This window comes from Astatotilapia calliptera, chromosome 18 (genome assembly GCF_964374335.1).
Source record: "Astatotilapia calliptera chromosome 18, fAstCal68.1, whole genome shotgun sequence".
Taxonomy (NCBI): domain Eukaryota; kingdom Metazoa; phylum Chordata; class Actinopteri; order Cichliformes; family Cichlidae; genus Astatotilapia; species Astatotilapia calliptera.
Window position 1 is genome coordinate 24,277,900 of NC_137439.1, and position 17,298 is coordinate 24,295,197.

Here is a 17,298-nt window from a genome sequence, read left to right on the forward strand (position 1 = left end):
ATGATTGTGTTGATTTTCTTTTACATTATGGGTCAAAATGAAAATTGAATGCATATTTTAAAGATGGCATGGTGACAGAAACCTCATGAATGCAAGACTCAAAGATAAGGTGCTTTTGTTTGAATTTTGATTTATGCTGAAATGATCTAAGTCCCTGAAATGTAACATTTCTTTACAAAACAAAAGATGCTATGTACATCAAAATTATTGGTGACTTGCTAATTAGAGGCTTTCAGCCTTTTTGACATGGTCTCTGCTTCATCTTGAAGCTTTAAACATCAGGCATCAGCGCCTAACCTGGGAAGCTGTTCATGCTCAAATAAGGTGAGCAGTTGTAATACTGACCACAAAGTTCCTGCCGCCGCTGAAACCAGAGCAGCAACAGCGGTGCGGCTGGAAAAAAAGCACCGGGTTTGTACTCCACCAGTACGAATGTTCCGCCTCTTGAATCTTAGAGCCAGCTGCAATTTGAGTGTGGCCATTCTGGGCCATGGATACAAGCTCTAGCGGTCTCAAAACTGTTTATTGACATCGAGCTAATAAGGTTTGTAAGCCGGGTAAAGAAACAGTGGCCGAATTGGTGAGTGTTGGTTTAAATTTTAACTTCTTTCACAGAGCCTGTTTTTATAGAAAACCAGACACCGCTAGCTTGTGGCAACCTAGCTTCCAGCCCGGTTAACGGCAGCTAGCTTGTTAGCTTCAGAGCGAGAATGACAGAGGGGAACAGTCCTGTCAAAAGGCAGCGAAGGCAAACACGATTTAATAACTGTCTTTTGCTGCCTGTTTTTAAAATCTTTGGGGTTTTGTTGTTCACCTCATGATGTAAGTAACATCGGCTGAGTTTGAAATGTTCGCTCAAATAAATTTGCCGGTGTTTTTTCCCGGCGTGAGTGAGTAGTTGCAAATCAAGAACAAAGATCTATTGTAGGCAAGCTAACCTTAACTGTTACCATCAGCGGCACCGGTATTATTATTATTATTATTTTACCATTTCACTCTACTAATTTCCCATCCTTAATATTAAGCCTTTAAACGCTGTCAGGTATCTACCTGACTCAAATGGGCTCTTTCCGTATATTATTTTACAACTGGCACATAGGTCCCTGTAATTTTAACGTGTTTAGTAAGATCGAGGCCACGTTAAGTTAAATTTTAATTGCTAATAGGAGGATTACAAGGACTAGACATACGGTAATAACGTTACAGATGTTCTTCACCCAAGCGAAGATTTACGGTATGGCTATTATACATTCGTACATGACGATTAACAAATTATTGTTGAATTCGCTATTTAGGGCCATCTATACGAATTCTGTGGTACATGCTGGTTGGTGTTTTGATTGCGAGTTTGTTAAACACAGATGTAAGTGGCCTCACCATAATATTAGATTAGTCAACTATAATTACCAAAGGAGTAGCATCAGAAAAGCATCTCCGTTGTTTAGACAGTATCCCCCCACACAGGTGTTTGCGTCATATAATCTCTCACTAAACAGAGATTATAAAGGCAGAAATGTGGGCTATACTATAAATCCTGTATTTCACCTGAAGCTGAGTTGTAGATGTGGCAGCTGCTTTTGTGCTATCATAGACTTGCATATAAAAATCGTTCAGGGGATTTCACATCTTTAGTGGACACTGCAGTATGCAAGTATCCTTTGAAGTCTTAATAAAGGATACATTTTCCCCTCTGTTTGGGGCCCACTTTCTGTATTTGTGTTATGCACTGTGGCTCAATCTAATGGGACAAGAACAGCCTGGTGCAGACAGATTTCTTGACTGTGTCTAGCTTTTGTTATAAAGAATTGATGACCCAAATTCCAAATTTGCTAACTAATTTTATTTACAATTTTTTAACATTACATCTGTACTTCTTCTATTGGTTACAGATCTGACGTCAAACGTGTTAACCAGTGAATGCATAGAGTCAAGAAGGTCAGACTTTGTGACAATAAAGACGGTATCTGGACAAGGTACAGTGTTCATGTAGTCTCTCTGCCTTGGTTAAAAAAAACGGATGAATAATATTTAAACCAGTTCCAATAAATGAATGGCCTTGTGTAGGTGTGCCTTGGTTTCTGCACCACTTATCAGTTCTTTGTAATGTCAACGTGCAGCTGTGTGACTGTGAGCATGACGGCTGTGGACGGCCTTTCGGATAATGCAGAGGTGGTGGAAATGGAGGATGTGCCATCTCAGTTCTTTGTGGAGAAACACTCTTGGGAGGGCCTGCGAGATATTATCCACTGTAGCAGGAAGTACTCAGGCATGATTGCCAACAAGGCTCCCCATGACTTCCAGTTTGTGCAGAAAAATGATGAAAATGGACCCCACTCCCACCGGCTCTACTACCTCGGTAAGCCGCACAAAAATGCCCAGTATCAGCTTGTAATTGGTCATTTCTGTCTTTTTCTCAACTGTACTCCTTTCAGTTGACCTCAGTCATGCTTTTCTGCTCAAGGCAGCAGAGGATGATTGCCTCATAATACTAAAACAGTCACGGTGAAATGCCTGTTGTTTCTTGTTGACACTGCCTTTGTTGCTTTTCTTTGCGCTTACCAGGAATGCCTTATGGAAGCAGAGAGAACTCATTACTCTACTCAGAAATCCCCAAGAAGATTCGGAAAGAGGCCCTCTTAGTGTTGTCATGGAAACAGATGCTGGATCACTTCCAGGTGAATTCCCCATCTCTCCTCTCTCCTCTCTGTTTGTGCCACAACCAAACTACCCAGTATGTTGTTATTGAAGTCCAAAATACTATCCAACCACTATGAAGGGATGATGGGGCAGATGAAGGTGGTTTAATCATGTGTTTCTCATTTATTATGTTACATATAAATATATCGATTCATTAAAATCCTGAATCGATTTTTTAATATAAATTTATTTTGCCCGAAAAGCCAGAATCTCAGGTTAAACCTCACAAAATTTCAACAACCACCAAACAGCTAAATCAGTAAATGTGAGCAGGTACACGGATTCTGCACAAAGACGTAAACACAAAGCGCGGACCCGCCGACGCATCAGAATCAGTGAGATGTTGCCTTTCTCACCCGACGGCACGGACACTGTCGGGGCTGAAAGCCGACAGCTCGCTGATTCTGATGCTTCGGCGGGTCCGCGCTTTGTGTTTACGTATTTTTTGCACTAGATTCTGAGCTGCAGGTTTTATCTCTCTTCAACCAAAATTCACTGAACCAGCAGCAAAAGAAGCAGCATATTACGCTTCACATTTGATAAACATCGTCACGGATTCCTTCTTACTTTTGCTGCTTTGCTTCCACCACGATAAAATCACACTTCATGCACAGCTCTCTCTCTCTCTCTCTCTCTCTCTCTGTATACTTCAAGAACAGTTTCCCGTCTAAAAATCTGTTTTCTTTATTATTCGCTTGCGCACAATTATACCGTTGTTTACAGCGCTGTCGGCTGCTGTGTTTTTTTCCTTTTACTTACTTCTGTAAAGAAAGCCTCATTTCTGCCGTTCAATAGGCTACTGAACAAATTTAAACTTTTTAAAATTATGCAAAATTGCAAATCGCTTAGCTGTGTCTCTAATAAAACCTCTGTAACTTTCCTCTGCTTCACTTCAGCAGCATCAGGTACTGTTCATATGTTGATTAATGGTTTTTCCTTCGTTTTTGATCTACTGCAGAATATTTGTATAAAATCCCAGGCCAGGAAAATCACCTTCATGTTTTTCTGTGTTTTATCATCAGCTACTTTGACACAAAGGCATCTGCTGTGATGCTTACACCTTTGATAAAGTCTCGCAAGTGTCAGCTTTCTTTTTATAGATAAATAAATATGGAAATGTACTGATGCATGATCTGAATTATAATATTTTTTACTGTCTGAGGCAAAATTTCCCCGATTCGAATTGATTCGAATCGATTCGGGACCTTGTGAATTGGAATCAAATCGATTCTAGAAATCAGTGACGATACCCAGCCCTAAATTTTTACATATATGTACCGTTGCATATGCACAGGTTTACACAGCAAACCTCTAAAAATCCCTTTGGTAAATTCAAATCTTATCCACATGTTTTCCTGTTGTTGCTCTAAGGCTACGCCGCACCAGGGGGCATATTCTCGAGAGGAGGAGTTGCTGAGAGAGCGTAAACGTTTGGGAGCATTTGGTATTACATCCTATGACTACCATTCCCAGACTGGACTGTTCCTCTTCCAGGCTAGTAATAGCCTATTCTACTGTCAAGACGGTGGCAACAATGGTTTCATCGTGAGTACAGCTGCTCAATTTTTTGCAATTCTTAGATTCTCTTGATTAAAGAATGGATCAGTACAGCTGTGTAAAGACACTGTTATGTTAAATACATTACTTTGGCTCATAAACCTTTAAATACTGTGTATCCGTTCAATTAGAGGGATACAGTACCAAGGAATACCTGCAAGGTAGAGATGATCTCTATCTGTGAGTCTCCTGTCAGACTTTCTTCCAGACACACAGTCAGTGAATAGTGTTATTACATAGAATAATGTTATAAGTTATTACATTTCATGTGTTTGTGTGATTAATGGCTAGAGCAGGAATGTTAGACTGACTTTGCGTTGTGGGCCACTTTGTTCTTAAGTGGGCCGTGAAACTGAAACTCCCCTTTCTGTCAGTGTAAAGAAGTGTAACTGCACATTGAATCCCTCCGACATCTTAATATAAGTAATTTCCACAGTACAGCTCAGTTTTTACCCATCAGCTCTAAAAGGCTGATGGGGGTAATGCTATCACCCTGCCTGGTGGACAGACAGGCAAGCAATGGAACACCTGAGTTTGTGAATGCAATAACTCAAAAACAAGGTGACATAGGAGTTTCAAATTGGTGTATTGACTACAAATCTTGGGAGAGTTAACATGTTTTAGATGTCTATCAATAGTAAAAGCTGTAAAACTCGGTTTGGGCCTTGGATTAAGATTCATTTAGATTGTTTGTCAGAGGTGCACTTCAGGTCTTTCTCCCCCTGTGCTTGTGCCTTTTATAATTTTAATGCAGCTTTTTAGCCTGCTTGAAGTAACAGGGATTTCCTTAGACCCTTGTACATTACACTGTATTTAAAGAGTTTTTGGAGTGCATGATGCTGCTGCTGAATCTTGATGGGTTTAGCAAGATAAAAAGAATAAACAAACTGGTCGAATAATAGATAAATGAGATTTGTATAAACATACAACAACATCCTCACTGGTAGGAGAAATTGCAATAGCTCGAATGCATTGAGTCACTTTACAAAATCATGAGCTGGTCTGAGTCACTGAAAATAACCACGTGCATCCATATGGGTGGTCTGTACTTGCTGTCATTTACTTGGCTGTGCAGACCAACAATCTCAAGCTGTTATTTGAGCTTCTCTTTACAACTCAACAAGTATTTCAAGTCAGCAGATGTTACAGACGGAGTTAACTTAGTTTACAGAACTCTTTTTGATTGTCCTGATGTCTTTCCTCTAAACTTCCAATTTTTTTTTTTCATGAATCAGGTTAATGTTTTCATAAGGCTCTCGCTTTGTCCACGTAACATTCAATTTCCTTTTGACTAAGACTGTTTTTGTTGGTTTTAGCAGTCAGCTCCTGTAAAGCCTATGGAGATCAAGACCCAGTGCTCAGGGACCCGTATGGACCCCAAGATCTGCCCCGGAGATCCAGACTTTATAGCCTTTATCAACAACAATGACTTGTGGATAGCCAACATTAAGACAGGCGAGGAAAGGCGACTCACGTACTGCCATAAAGGTCTGAAGACTCAGTTTTTTTTTATTTAAGCAGTATTTTTATTGAGTGAGCTTTACAAATTTCACACTATTAGTGTGTGTCTTGTTTTGGCACTTCATCTTCCCTGTTTTTTCTCATCCAATTTCACTTTGTAGCGCAGAGAGAAAACAACTTTGAGATCCCACATGTTCAGTTTTGTGTTTAGGCATATGAATATGGCATATGGATTTGAACCCATTTGCTAATTTATTCAATTTCTCCCAGGTTTAGATAATGTTAAGGAGGACCCCAAGTCTGCAGGTGTAGCAACTTTTGTCATACAGGAAGAGTTTGACCGTTTCACTGGCTACTGGTGGAGCCCCACAGCAGTAGAAGGTCAGCCGTATGTCTTTTTCCAATAGTACCAGCTCAGCTCGGCTCGACTCAGTTTTTAGGGTTTTCCATTAGGTGGTAGTACCTGGTACCAGGTACTTTTTAGTACCCGCTTGGCCAGGATTCCAAGTGACCTGAGATCTGATCCAAAAAATGTGATGTCATCAGACTGCATGCGGCCGATTGTCAGTCAGTGGCGTCACTCGATGAGTCATGAGAGTGTCTCCTTCACAAAAATCGAAGCTGCCATTTTTTAAACCTGGCAATGAGAAAAAACATTGTGGTCCCCGAGCCTGACAAAAAGCCATACACTGAGCAGCGGGTGTACCATCACCTCGATGCCCTCTATTGTTATGGTGTTCGTGTTGCATACAAATAATGTCGCTGAACTTTCAGCTGCACTGCTATAACGACCCCACGTACATTAGGTGGCACTCAATTGTAATGGAAAACTTCCGAAACTGAGTTGAATCGAGCTGCGTTGAGTTGAGCCGAGTAGGTTCTCGGCTCAATGGCTCTTACTAACAAAAGCAATTCTTAAGGAACAATTCTTGCAGCGCATGTTATAGGTTCTGTTTCTTTGGATAAATTGCGTTAATTGTTTTTCTCCCGTCAGACCCTAATGGAGGTAAAACAGTGTACCTTCTGTATGAAGAGGTGGATGAAACAGAGGTAGAAATTATTCATGTTCCATCTCCGGCACTTGAGGAGCGGAAAGCAGACGCATACAGATATCCTCGCACAGGTCAGTGCAGGTTTGCACAATGTATGCACAAGGATTTAGAGTAGTGAAAACATACGCACACATTTCTACAACTTGTATTTTTTTCTAATCTCTTATTTACAGGTAGCAAAAATCCCCAGTCTACACTTAAACTGGCAGAGATCAAGACAGATCATCAAGGAAGAGCAAGTGTCTCACTTCCTTTTCTTCACTTTTTTTCTACGTGCTTTAGCATCTTCATTCTTTAGCATGATCTTTATCTCACGTGTGCGTATGTATGTGTATGTGTATTTACAGATAGTGAGCACACACGACAAAGAACTGGTCGCCCCCTTTAACTCCTTGTTTCCTGGGACAGAATACATCGCCAGAGTAGGATGGACGAGTGACGGCAAATAGTGAGTGTTGCAAAATTCTGCCACTCTCAGAATAAACCAGCATAAGAAACTATCTGATTGAGAACCTTTTAAAATTGTAGCTTCAGTTTGGGAGCTATGGACGTACACAACAGTCTCGTTAGTTTTTACAGAAGTTGTACTGGAGGGAACTATTTTTCATTCACGATTGCTCATCATTCCATACAAATCAGTCTTTTGATCGTTGTCTGCTCTCTGTTGTAGTGGTTGGGCAGTGCTGTTAGACCGCAGTCAGAGGAAACTGCAACTTGTTCTGCTGCCACCCGCCCTCTTCATCCCAGTGACAGATGATCCAGCTCTAAGACAGGAGAGTCTGGAGGCTGTGCCCACTAACACGCAGCCATACATAATCTATGAAGAAACCACTGACGTCTGGATAAATGTAAATGTTTTCTCACAGCTCTCTATGGTTACCTTTAAAATAAACTGATTAAGTACATTTATAAATTCTAATTATGACGCTTTCTTTCTTTCTGCAGGTTCACGATATATTCTATCCCTTTATTCAAACGACAGAAGATGAGTTTACTTTCATTTGGGTAAATGAGTCTAAAACAGGTTTCAGCCATCTGTATAAAATCACATCCCAGTTACAACCAGGCTGCTACCGTTGGATAGAGGAATACCAGCACCTAGAGGGTACGAAACTAGGAGATGCCTCTGCATTGATTTGAAATGAAATAATCAGATTTTTTTAGGCTGATATTACTTTTGTCTTTAGACTCAGCTGTTAGCGTTTACATTATAGAATGTTGATTTTTACTTTTTTGTCCTCCAGGAGACTTTAAATGTGCAATCAAAGAAGAGGTTACATTGACCTGTGGGGAATGGGAAGTGTTGGCAAGACATGGCTCCAAGGTGAGTGCCAAATACAAAAGAAAAAAAATCACACTTATGAGAGATACAGGTGAACTCAGTAAGAAAATATTTGGGCAGTTCTCAATTTTAATCTCAAGTAATGATCATGAATTTGGAGTGTTGATTCTAAATCCTAATTTTAGGGTGTTTATAAAAAGACTGGTGCTGCAGTGTCTGAAGTTGACAACAGATCCACATCAACTGACATTTGGTATTTCCCTGGAGATTTTCTGTCAGGCTTCTGCTGCAGTCAATTTCAATTTTTGCTTGTTTCAGGCATTTTTTTGTTTTCAGTCTGGGTAAAACAGATGGACAGAAAATGTCTAAACATGTTGACATGCAAACACCGTCAAATGCTACTGAAGCTGAAAGATGACAAGTTAACCTGATGCTACCTTTAAAAAAATCACTAGAACACTCAAATATACATGTTTGTTTGAAATGTACATTTTACTGTATTTTCTGTATTTTGTATTCTGGAGTTCAGCACCAATGCTGACTAGGTGTCAGCTTTTCTAAACTATTTAATATATTACTTGAAACAAAGATTTTCCACTGGCTTTATTTAGGTTTGTCATGGACTACTTTATGGCATCTGAAATTGCTGTATTTTTGCTGAGAGCTGCTGTTTTCATTCACCTTCAAATGCTCTCTAATGTTTCCTTTGCTAGATCTGGGTCAATGAGGCAACAAAGTTGGTGTATTTCCAGGGCACCAGAGACACTCCTCTGGAGCATCATCTTTACGTGGTCAGCTATGAGTCACCTGGAGATGTGGTCAGACTAACTAAGCCTGGCTTCTCTCATAGCTGCTCTGTTAGTCAGGTACTATCATTTATTTGTGCACGTACCTGTTTGCTTAACTCTGTGTGCAAATTTCAGTAATCCAGCTGTTTATCCACCTGTTTTTTTTAACATGTTGCTCAACAGTTGAGTTGCTTTAACATATTTTACTGTTTTGAGTAGTTCTGGTGGGAACAAATACTTCAGTCAGTGCCAGAATTACATTTCAAATATATGAAAAATAAATAAATAAATAAATATAAGTGTTGTTGTCTTACACCTGGGGAAACAAGACCAGTCCAGATTAAGTACAGCTAATAGAGGATATAGAGAAGGTTTAAGTAAAGAGAGAAACTGCCTGCTTAAGAGCAGTGAGAAATAAAGCACTGGCTTGAAGGAAGCATTTAACCTTCTCCAGGCAGGCAGTTACGACCTAACATCCTGATTACCCCACATACATATTTTATGAGGTTTTTTTACTCAGAAGTACCACTGCAGGACTTGGTTGTGCATTAGCAACAAAAAACTTAATTCGGGCCTGAGAGGGTTAAAGAGAGTGTTGACAGCATACTTGATAGTGTCTCATGTCGGGCTTTGTTGTAGTTAGTGATACAACTTTGCATCCCTCTTGCCTTTTATTTCCTTCCTCTTCTTTATAAGGCATCTCTTTCTCTTCTCTCTTCTTGCAGAACTTTGACTTTTTTGTCAGCCACTACAGCAACGTGAGTACTCCTCCCTGTGTTCACGTCTACAAGCTGACTGGCTCAGAAGGTGACCCGCTGCACATGGTTCCTGAGTTCTGGGCCAGCATGATGGAATCGCCAGGTAAACAGAGCCTGATGTAAAAAAGACCATGTAACATCGCTCGTACTAAAGACGGAGAGGCACTGCTTGTCAGCAGTGTGTACACTGAGATAGTATCCAAGAGCAACTGCATTCCTCTGTCTATAAGTGGTTAGTTCCAACGAAAAGTACTTGTTTGACGTTTTGTCAAACTAAAGGAAAAGTCAGCCAAGAGTCATTGTTTTAAAATCTCTCAAAGGATTTGATAAATTTGGTTTTCACATGGTAAATGTTTTGTTCCCTTTTTTTTAAAACCTCTCTTGCAGTTAAAAAATTACAAGTCTGGCATTAAACAAAACAAAGCCTCTCTGTGTCAGTATAGTTTTGTGCAGAGGATAGTCTGTCCAAGTGTGAGTGTTCATATCAGGAGACGATCCTAAACATCATCACATTTCTTCTGTTTCTGGGAGCTTTGGAACTCCTGAAATTTAAGGCTTAAAGTTTATTAACCTCTTTAATTCAAACTACTTATCATGGACCAAACCATCACAATGGATTGTCTGTGAAGGTTCTCAGTCATCCAGGTCATCGTAGTCAAAGGAGCTTGCAAAGAAAAGCGTCTGGACTTCTTTAAGTTGCTTGAAGACATTTCACCTCTCATCCGGGAAGCTTCTTCAGTGTCCCTTTTGTCCCTCTGTGGGGGGTCACTCCCACTAGGTTTATATCTGGGACTCTCCACCATTTGACCTTAGAACTGAAGCTTCTCGGATGAGAGGTGAAACGTCTTCAAGCAAGTCAAAGGAGCTTGCAAAGAAAAGCGTCTGGACTTCTTTAAGTTGCTTGAAGACGTTTCACCTCTCATCCGGATGAGAGGTGAAACGTCTTCAAGCAACTTAAAGAAGTCCAGACGCTTTTCTTTGCAAGCTCCTTAATCACAATGGATTGAAAATTGCTCTATATAAATTTTTTTAGCACTACACCTTTAGTTAATGTAGTTTTCATTATATGGGTGTCAGCTTGAACAGTTTGTGCTTTGTTGGAAGAGTAGGAATTGAAGCAGAAGTCTTGATTTAGACTTTTGCAGGGAATTTTTGCAGACGGTGTAAACTATCTAGTGGCCGACATCGTTGCTAGCATTTATGCTTGTGCAGGTGCATTATGTGTAATTACCTTGTGGCCGTATCTTGGTGTTTTATGTGTGGCACCAGACGATAGACAGCATTTTATTTGTTTGTTTGTTGGTTTTGTTTTTTTCTGCCTTCATGTCCATTCCGATAAATTCTGCAATTTCCCACCTGAAATTTACTGACATTAGAGAGTCCTTACATTGATGTTAGAATTATGTTTCCTTGTATTTAGCCACTTAGAGAATAACAATCAATATACTAACTCAAAGTAGCCGAACATGCACAATGCACGAACAAGCAAATCACAGTCGATGCAATCTGTAGTTAAATTTCTAGAGAGGGGTGGTTGAGGTGAAGATTTCCCACTAAAACATAAATCCCTGTTAACCGCCACCCCATTGCAGGAGCTTCTACAGAGTTGCTTGTCATGATTGTGCTGTTAGCTGAAACAATGTTTTGAAGCTGTAAAAATCTGGCTGAGGGAATGAAAAATAAACCTGCAGCAGAGTCCAGCTGTGGAATATAGTACAGGTTCAAGAGTATCAGTAACCTTAAACACTAAAACGTTTCATTTTTTTATTCCCAAACAATCATTTAGTTCTGTAAAATGTTTTAGAGTGCTGAGGTTTTTTTCTGCTGTAACATTTGTTGACAAAGGGTTCTCAGGCATGCTGTATGAAGCACTTTGAGTAGAAAAGCTTTATATAAGAGAACCAGTCATTTCACAATTTACTTTTTTTTTATTACATAAAACCTTGTTTGCGTATGCCTAACCTGGTGACTGCTTGTTGATGTCATCCAGGTTGTCCGGGAGATTACAATCCACCTGAGATTTTCGACTTTCCGGGGAAGTCAGGCTTCCAGCTTTATGGGATGGTATACAAGCCTCACAACCTGCAGTCTGGGCGGAAACACCCCACTGTTCTCTTTGTCTACGGAGGCCCACAGGTTTGTAGCTGCATCTTATCCATCTTACTTCTAACTGTGTAATCATACGGCTTTGTTACATAAGATTTAATCATTGCTGCCTTCCCTTTGTGGCTAATAAATGCTGCTCTGAAAGTCTATTACTGTGTAAACAAAATGTTTCTAAGAATATGATTATGTCTTTGTATATGTAGGTGCAGTTGGTTAACAACTCTTTTAAGGGCATGAAATACCTCCGCCTGAACACACTGGCTTCTCTCGGCTATGCTGTGGTTGTCATTGATGGGAGGGGTTCTTGTCAGAGGGGCCTTGAATTTGAAGGAGCACTGAAAAACAAAATGGTAAAGTTTGACACATACAAATAATAATCCAGTATCATTAAAGAAATAGATGTGATGTCAAAGCTCCAGCCGAAATAACTCTGTTTGCCTCTCCAGGGTCAAGTAGAGATTGAAGACCAGGTGGAGGGGCTGCAGTATGTAGCAGAGAAGTTTAACTTTGTGGACCTGAGCCGTGTTGCCATCCATGGCTGGTCCTATGGAGGTTTCCTTTCTCTCATGGGCCTCATCCAGCGACCCAATGTCTTTAAGGTTGGACTACCTGTTTACCCTCAAGCTGTCGTTTATTGTTAAAACCATATTAAACTTTTACCTATAGCCCAAAACATGCAGGCATTTGTTATTTAATGCAATATAAAGTGGAGAAATCATTTCTTAATTCTCCGTTTCCTTATTGCTCATAACCTCATTTGTGATGCAGTTGCCAGTTGCATCCACATGGTGTCTGTCTTGGAGTGTGTTAGCCATTAGTCATTATTAAGTAGAGATGTCTGCAGATACATCAAAATTTTTCTTGTGACATGCGTGCATATCAGATGTAAAACAATGACATCAGAATATACCATTAATAATCGTATTATAACACACACAGTAAGCCTAAACAATTACTCTCCTGCAAAGTGACTTCTTTCCAGATTAAGATGAATTCTTTTTCTTTTAATGTTATTTCTTTTCCATCCCTGACAGCTGGCTATTGCAGGTGCCCCAGTGACTGTGTGGATGGCCTATGACACAGGCTACACAGAGCGCTACATGGATGTGCCTGAGAACAACCAACAGGGCTACGAGGAGGGATCTGTGGCGCTGCATGTGGACAAGCTCCCTAGCGAGTCAGTACACACACACTCTTATTTAAGTTAACAAGAAAGAAAAATGTTTTTAAAATCAAAACGCACATTCTCTGCAGTTTCTCATATTGTCTCTGCATTTTAATAACGATTGTAGGATCTTTAATGTTATATTTTGGTTAAATGTGCTTCACATTTGGTCAGTCCGATACCTGTGTGCAACTGACAGTTCAAACACTTCTTAAAAAAATCAGTCTCATTCTTATGAAACACCTTTAAATGTGACTCTTAAAACATTTAAACTCTTGAACTCGTGCTTGTGCATGCCACACCTTGCCTCTGTGTCCTTGGGCTACTTGGATCATTTTCATTAGCTGAGGAACGTTGAGTTATTGATGTTTCAGTAGCAGGGTCTTCCTTTAAGTCAAAAGCTGTGGATTATTATTATTATTATTTTTTTGTATGTAAAATAAGTTCTGCTAACATTAAGATTGCATCCTGACGGAACCTCACTATTTAGGGTTCTAGCGATGACCTTAAAAACGTGATACTGAAAGAGAGAGTAAAAGATTTTTTACAACTGCATTTGTGTAATCATTCTGTAAATCTCTTTGTGCCACTTAAAACATTTGTAATGTTGGGAACATGTTTTTACTGTTCTCAGAACACGTATTCATTGCAGTTTAACTAATCACATCGTAACTCTCTTCTTCAGGCCCAACCGTTTGCTTATTCTCCATGGCTTTCTGGATGAGAATGTACACTTTTTCCACACCAATTTTCTAGTGTCACAGATAATCCGGGCTGGAAAGCCCTACCAGCTTCAGGTTTGTTTCATATCTTAAGAGCATAATACATGTGTGTGTGTATGTTTATGTTGTTCCAGCATTATCACAATCATGTTGTCCAGGATCAATGCTGCAGTTGATCACTTATGTTGGTTTGTTAGTGATAGTGAGTGATCGAACAACATCACTGGTCAGATGCAGGGCTGATCCTGGACCAACATTATTATTATGATAATATAGCCTATATGGTGATAATATAACATCACCAGCACTTGGATATCAGATCATGCTTCCAGAAACATAGAAGAAAGTGCACTTTTACTGCTAAGGGCCATCTTAGTTTTCACAGGATTTTCGCTTGTATCACTTATTTATAGTTCAATAAATTAACTTCAGTTAACATAATACAGTAGTTGGATTATATATTAGGATTAGGATTGTTGTTTTGAATTTTGAACCTTTAGTGTCAGTGGGCAGCTATTTCCATAATGACAGCCTCAATGCTGTGACACTTTGCATCGACAGCGTTCAGTGCGATCATGCAAAGCAGCTTCTTTTTCCTGCTGCGCTTTCAGTGCTTTCATTTGGAAATACAAGTTAACTCTTGAACCACTTCTCTGTCACCAACCAATCAAAATCAAGAAGTGTTGAGCTTCACAGTGTCAACTTCAACACGGGTAAAGGTTAAACGGCGCTTGTTTGTCCCTCATGGCCCAGTTATATATGGATAAGGGAGATGGTTTGTGTAACCTAGCAACAGCAGGTGCTAGGCTACAAAAACAACCTTTGTAAAGAAGGTCATGAGTGGCTTCAAAGGCAAAAAAGATATTTTCTAGATTAGATATGATTGGTTACAGTGGGGCAAAAAAGTATTTAGTCAGCCACCGATTGTGCAAGTTCCCCCACCTAAAATGATGACAGAGGTCAGTAATTTGCACCAGAGGTACACTTCAACTGTGAGAGACAGAATGTGAAAAAAAAAAAATCCATGAATCCACATGGTAGGATTTGTAAAGAATTTATTCGTAAATCAGGGTGGAAAATAAGTATTTGGTCAATAACAAAAATACAACTCAATACTTTGTAACATAACCTTTGTTGGCAATAACAGAGGTCAAACGTTTACTATAGGTCTTTACCAGGTTTGCACACACAGTAGCTGGTATTTTGGCCCATTCCTCCATGCAGATCTTCTCGAGAGCAGTGATGTTTTGGGGCTGTCGCCGAGCAACACGGACTTTCAACTCCCGCCACAGATTTTCTATGGGGTTGAGGTCTGGAGACTGGCTAGGCCACTCCAGGACTTTCAAATGCTTCTTACGGAGCCACTCCTTTGTTGCCCGGGCGGTGTGTTTTGGATCATTGTCATGTTGGAAGACCCAGCCTCGTTTCATCTTCAAAGTTCTCACTGATGGAAGGAGGTTTTGGCTCAAAATCTCACGATACATGGCCCCATTCATTCTGTCCTTAACACGGATCAGTCGTCCTGTCCCCGTGGCAGAAAAACAGCCCCATAGCATGATGTTTCCACCCCCATGCTTCACAGTAGGTATGGTGTTCTTGGGATGCAACTCAGTATTCTTCTTCCTCCAAACACGACGAGTTGAGTTTATACCAAAAAGTTCTACTTTGGTTTCATCTGACCACATGACATTCTCCCAATCCTCTGCTGTATCATCCATGTGCTCTCTGGCAAACTTCAGACGGGCCTGGACATGCACTGGCTTCAGCAGCGGAACACATCTGGCACTGCGGGATTTGATTCCCTGCCGTTGTAGTGTGTTACTGATGGTGACCTTTGTTACTTTGGTCCCAGCTCTCTGCAGGTCATTCACCAGGTCCCCCCGTGTGGTTCTGGGATCTTTGCTCACCGTTCTCATGATCATTTTGACCCCACGGGATGAGATCTTGCGTGGAGCCCCAGATCGAGGGAGATTATCAGTGGTCTTGTATGTCTTCCATTTTCTGATGATTGCTCCCACAGTTGATTTTTTCACACCAAGCTGCTTGCCTATTGTAGATTCACTCTTCCCAGTCTGGTGCAGGTCTACAATACTTTTCCTGGTGTCCTTCGAAAGCTCTTTGGTCTTGGCCATGGCGGAGTTTGGAGTCTGACTGTTTGAGGCTGTGGACAGGTGTCTTTTATACAGATGATGAGTTCAAACAGGTGCCATTCATACAGGTAACGAGTGGGGGACAGAAAAGCTTCTTACAGAAGACGTTACAGGTCTGTGAGAGCCAGAGATTTTCCATGTTTGAGGTGACCAAATACTTATTTTCCACCCTAATTTACAAATAAATTCTTTACAAATCCTACCATGTGGATTCATGGATTTTTTTTTTCACATTCTGTCTCTCACAGTTGAAGTGTACCTCTGGTGCAAATTACTGACCTTTGTCATCATTTTAGGTGGGGGAACTTGCACAATCGGTGGCTGACTAAATACTTTTTTGCCCCACTGTACACACACAAAGAGCATGTGTATTAATTTATAAATTAATTTGCTGATGTTGGTTGATTGCTCTGTTTTCATTTTTAAAGGTCTACCCCAACGAGCGGCACAGTATCCGCTGCCCTGAGTCTGGAGAGCACTACGAGATAATGCTGCTGCACTTTCTACAACAATACCTCTAAAATCAGACAACAGGGGACAAGTGAAGTCAAATTCCCCTCTTCCTTCTTTTACCCCTCCCAACTGTCCGCCCACCTGTATTCTCCATGACCTCCCCACCCCAGCCCATTTCTAACTGTTTACCCTGTCAGCAAGAAACACATCAGACACCCAGCAGCCACCAGCTCCTTTCCTCCCAACCAACTATTCGTCTCACTTCTGCATTACATTTCCTCCTCTCTGTCTTCTTCTGTTACTCAATTGCTCTCCCAGTCTTCTTCACGCCCCCTTCACCCCCATGTACAGTCTGGAGAAAGGTTTACGTGCACGACATGTGGTGTCCCACCCAGAAAGCCGAACAAAGACTTGTGAAGAAATGTTTGCAGGCTGTGTCAGTCTGACTCATTGCTCACTCACATCTTCATTTCTACAGCCACGATGGTTTCTGCCAAACGTTATCAAATTGTTTTCCCGCCCCCCCAAGCCTGTTTTGTTTACTCCAGTCAGAGGTAGAAGCGGTGGTTACAGTTCACAGATATGACATGGAAATGTGTCCGCGCATTTGCAGACGTAAACCTTTACAGTATACATGCATATGTAAAATACAGTTCATCTCATACATAAGCACAGACACTCACACCCACCCTCACAATAGCCATACATACTGTGGGTCTGTACCTCGGAGTTGGTGTAATAATCAAGAAAGGAAGAAAATCAAGGCTCTTCCTCTGTCTGTGTTTTTAGCGTTTGTTGTTTAAAATGAAATATTTTTATGGATTTTTATTCTTTTTTTTTTTTTTCATGAGTGCTGATGGAAGGCACTCATTGATGTTTTTGCGCCGTCTTACCCCGTCATATTACATTGCTCGAGATGTCTGCTTGCCTTCTTAACACATAATTTATATTTGCCAAAGTACCTCTTGACTCTTGATCATGCTGGTATTTCCCTTTTTTACTGCAATAAAGACAACAAGAGGGTGAGCACTGGAGTCTTACAACAGCTTTGTACCACCGAAATACAATTTGTACATGATAATGAATAAATGTATGAATCAGTCACAA

The 17,298-nt window shown here is 40.6% G+C and overlaps 1 protein-coding gene across 1 annotated transcript; it reads left to right on the forward strand.

Moving 5' to 3' along the window:
- Positions 1-18: 18 nt before the first annotated feature.
- LOC113010537 (dipeptidyl peptidase 9-like) lies at positions 19-17,298 on the forward strand. Its single transcript, XM_026149637.2, has 21 exons — positions 19-580; positions 1,890-1,973; positions 2,118-2,356; positions 2,563-2,675; positions 4,069-4,242; positions 5,571-5,742; positions 5,986-6,096; positions 6,710-6,838; positions 6,941-7,002; positions 7,115-7,215; positions 7,438-7,615; positions 7,713-7,872; positions 8,012-8,091; positions 8,763-8,915; positions 9,563-9,698; positions 11,586-11,731; positions 11,905-12,051; positions 12,148-12,300; positions 12,736-12,878; positions 13,552-13,663; positions 16,167-17,298. The coding sequence occupies exons 2-21, from the start codon at positions 1,918-1,920 to the stop codon at positions 16,257-16,259; spliced, it is 2,658 nt and encodes an 885-aa protein (XP_026005422.1). The 5' UTR covers positions 19-580; positions 1,890-1,917; the 3' UTR covers positions 16,260-17,298.

Bases quoted from the DNA above. Each gene is read 5' to 3' on its own strand.
- LOC113010537 (XM_026149637.2), top strand. From the start codon at position 1,918: ATGCATAGAGTCAAGAAGGTCAGACTTTGTGACAATAAAGACGGTATC. The intron at 1,974-2,117 runs GTACAGTGTTCA...GTCAACGTGCAG, and splicing joins AAAGACGGTATCTGGACAAG to CTGTGTGACTGTGAGCATGA. The intron at 12,052-12,147 runs GTAAAGTTTGAC...TTGCCTCTCCAG, and splicing joins GAGCACTGAAAAACAAAATG to GGTCAAGTAGAGATTGAAGA.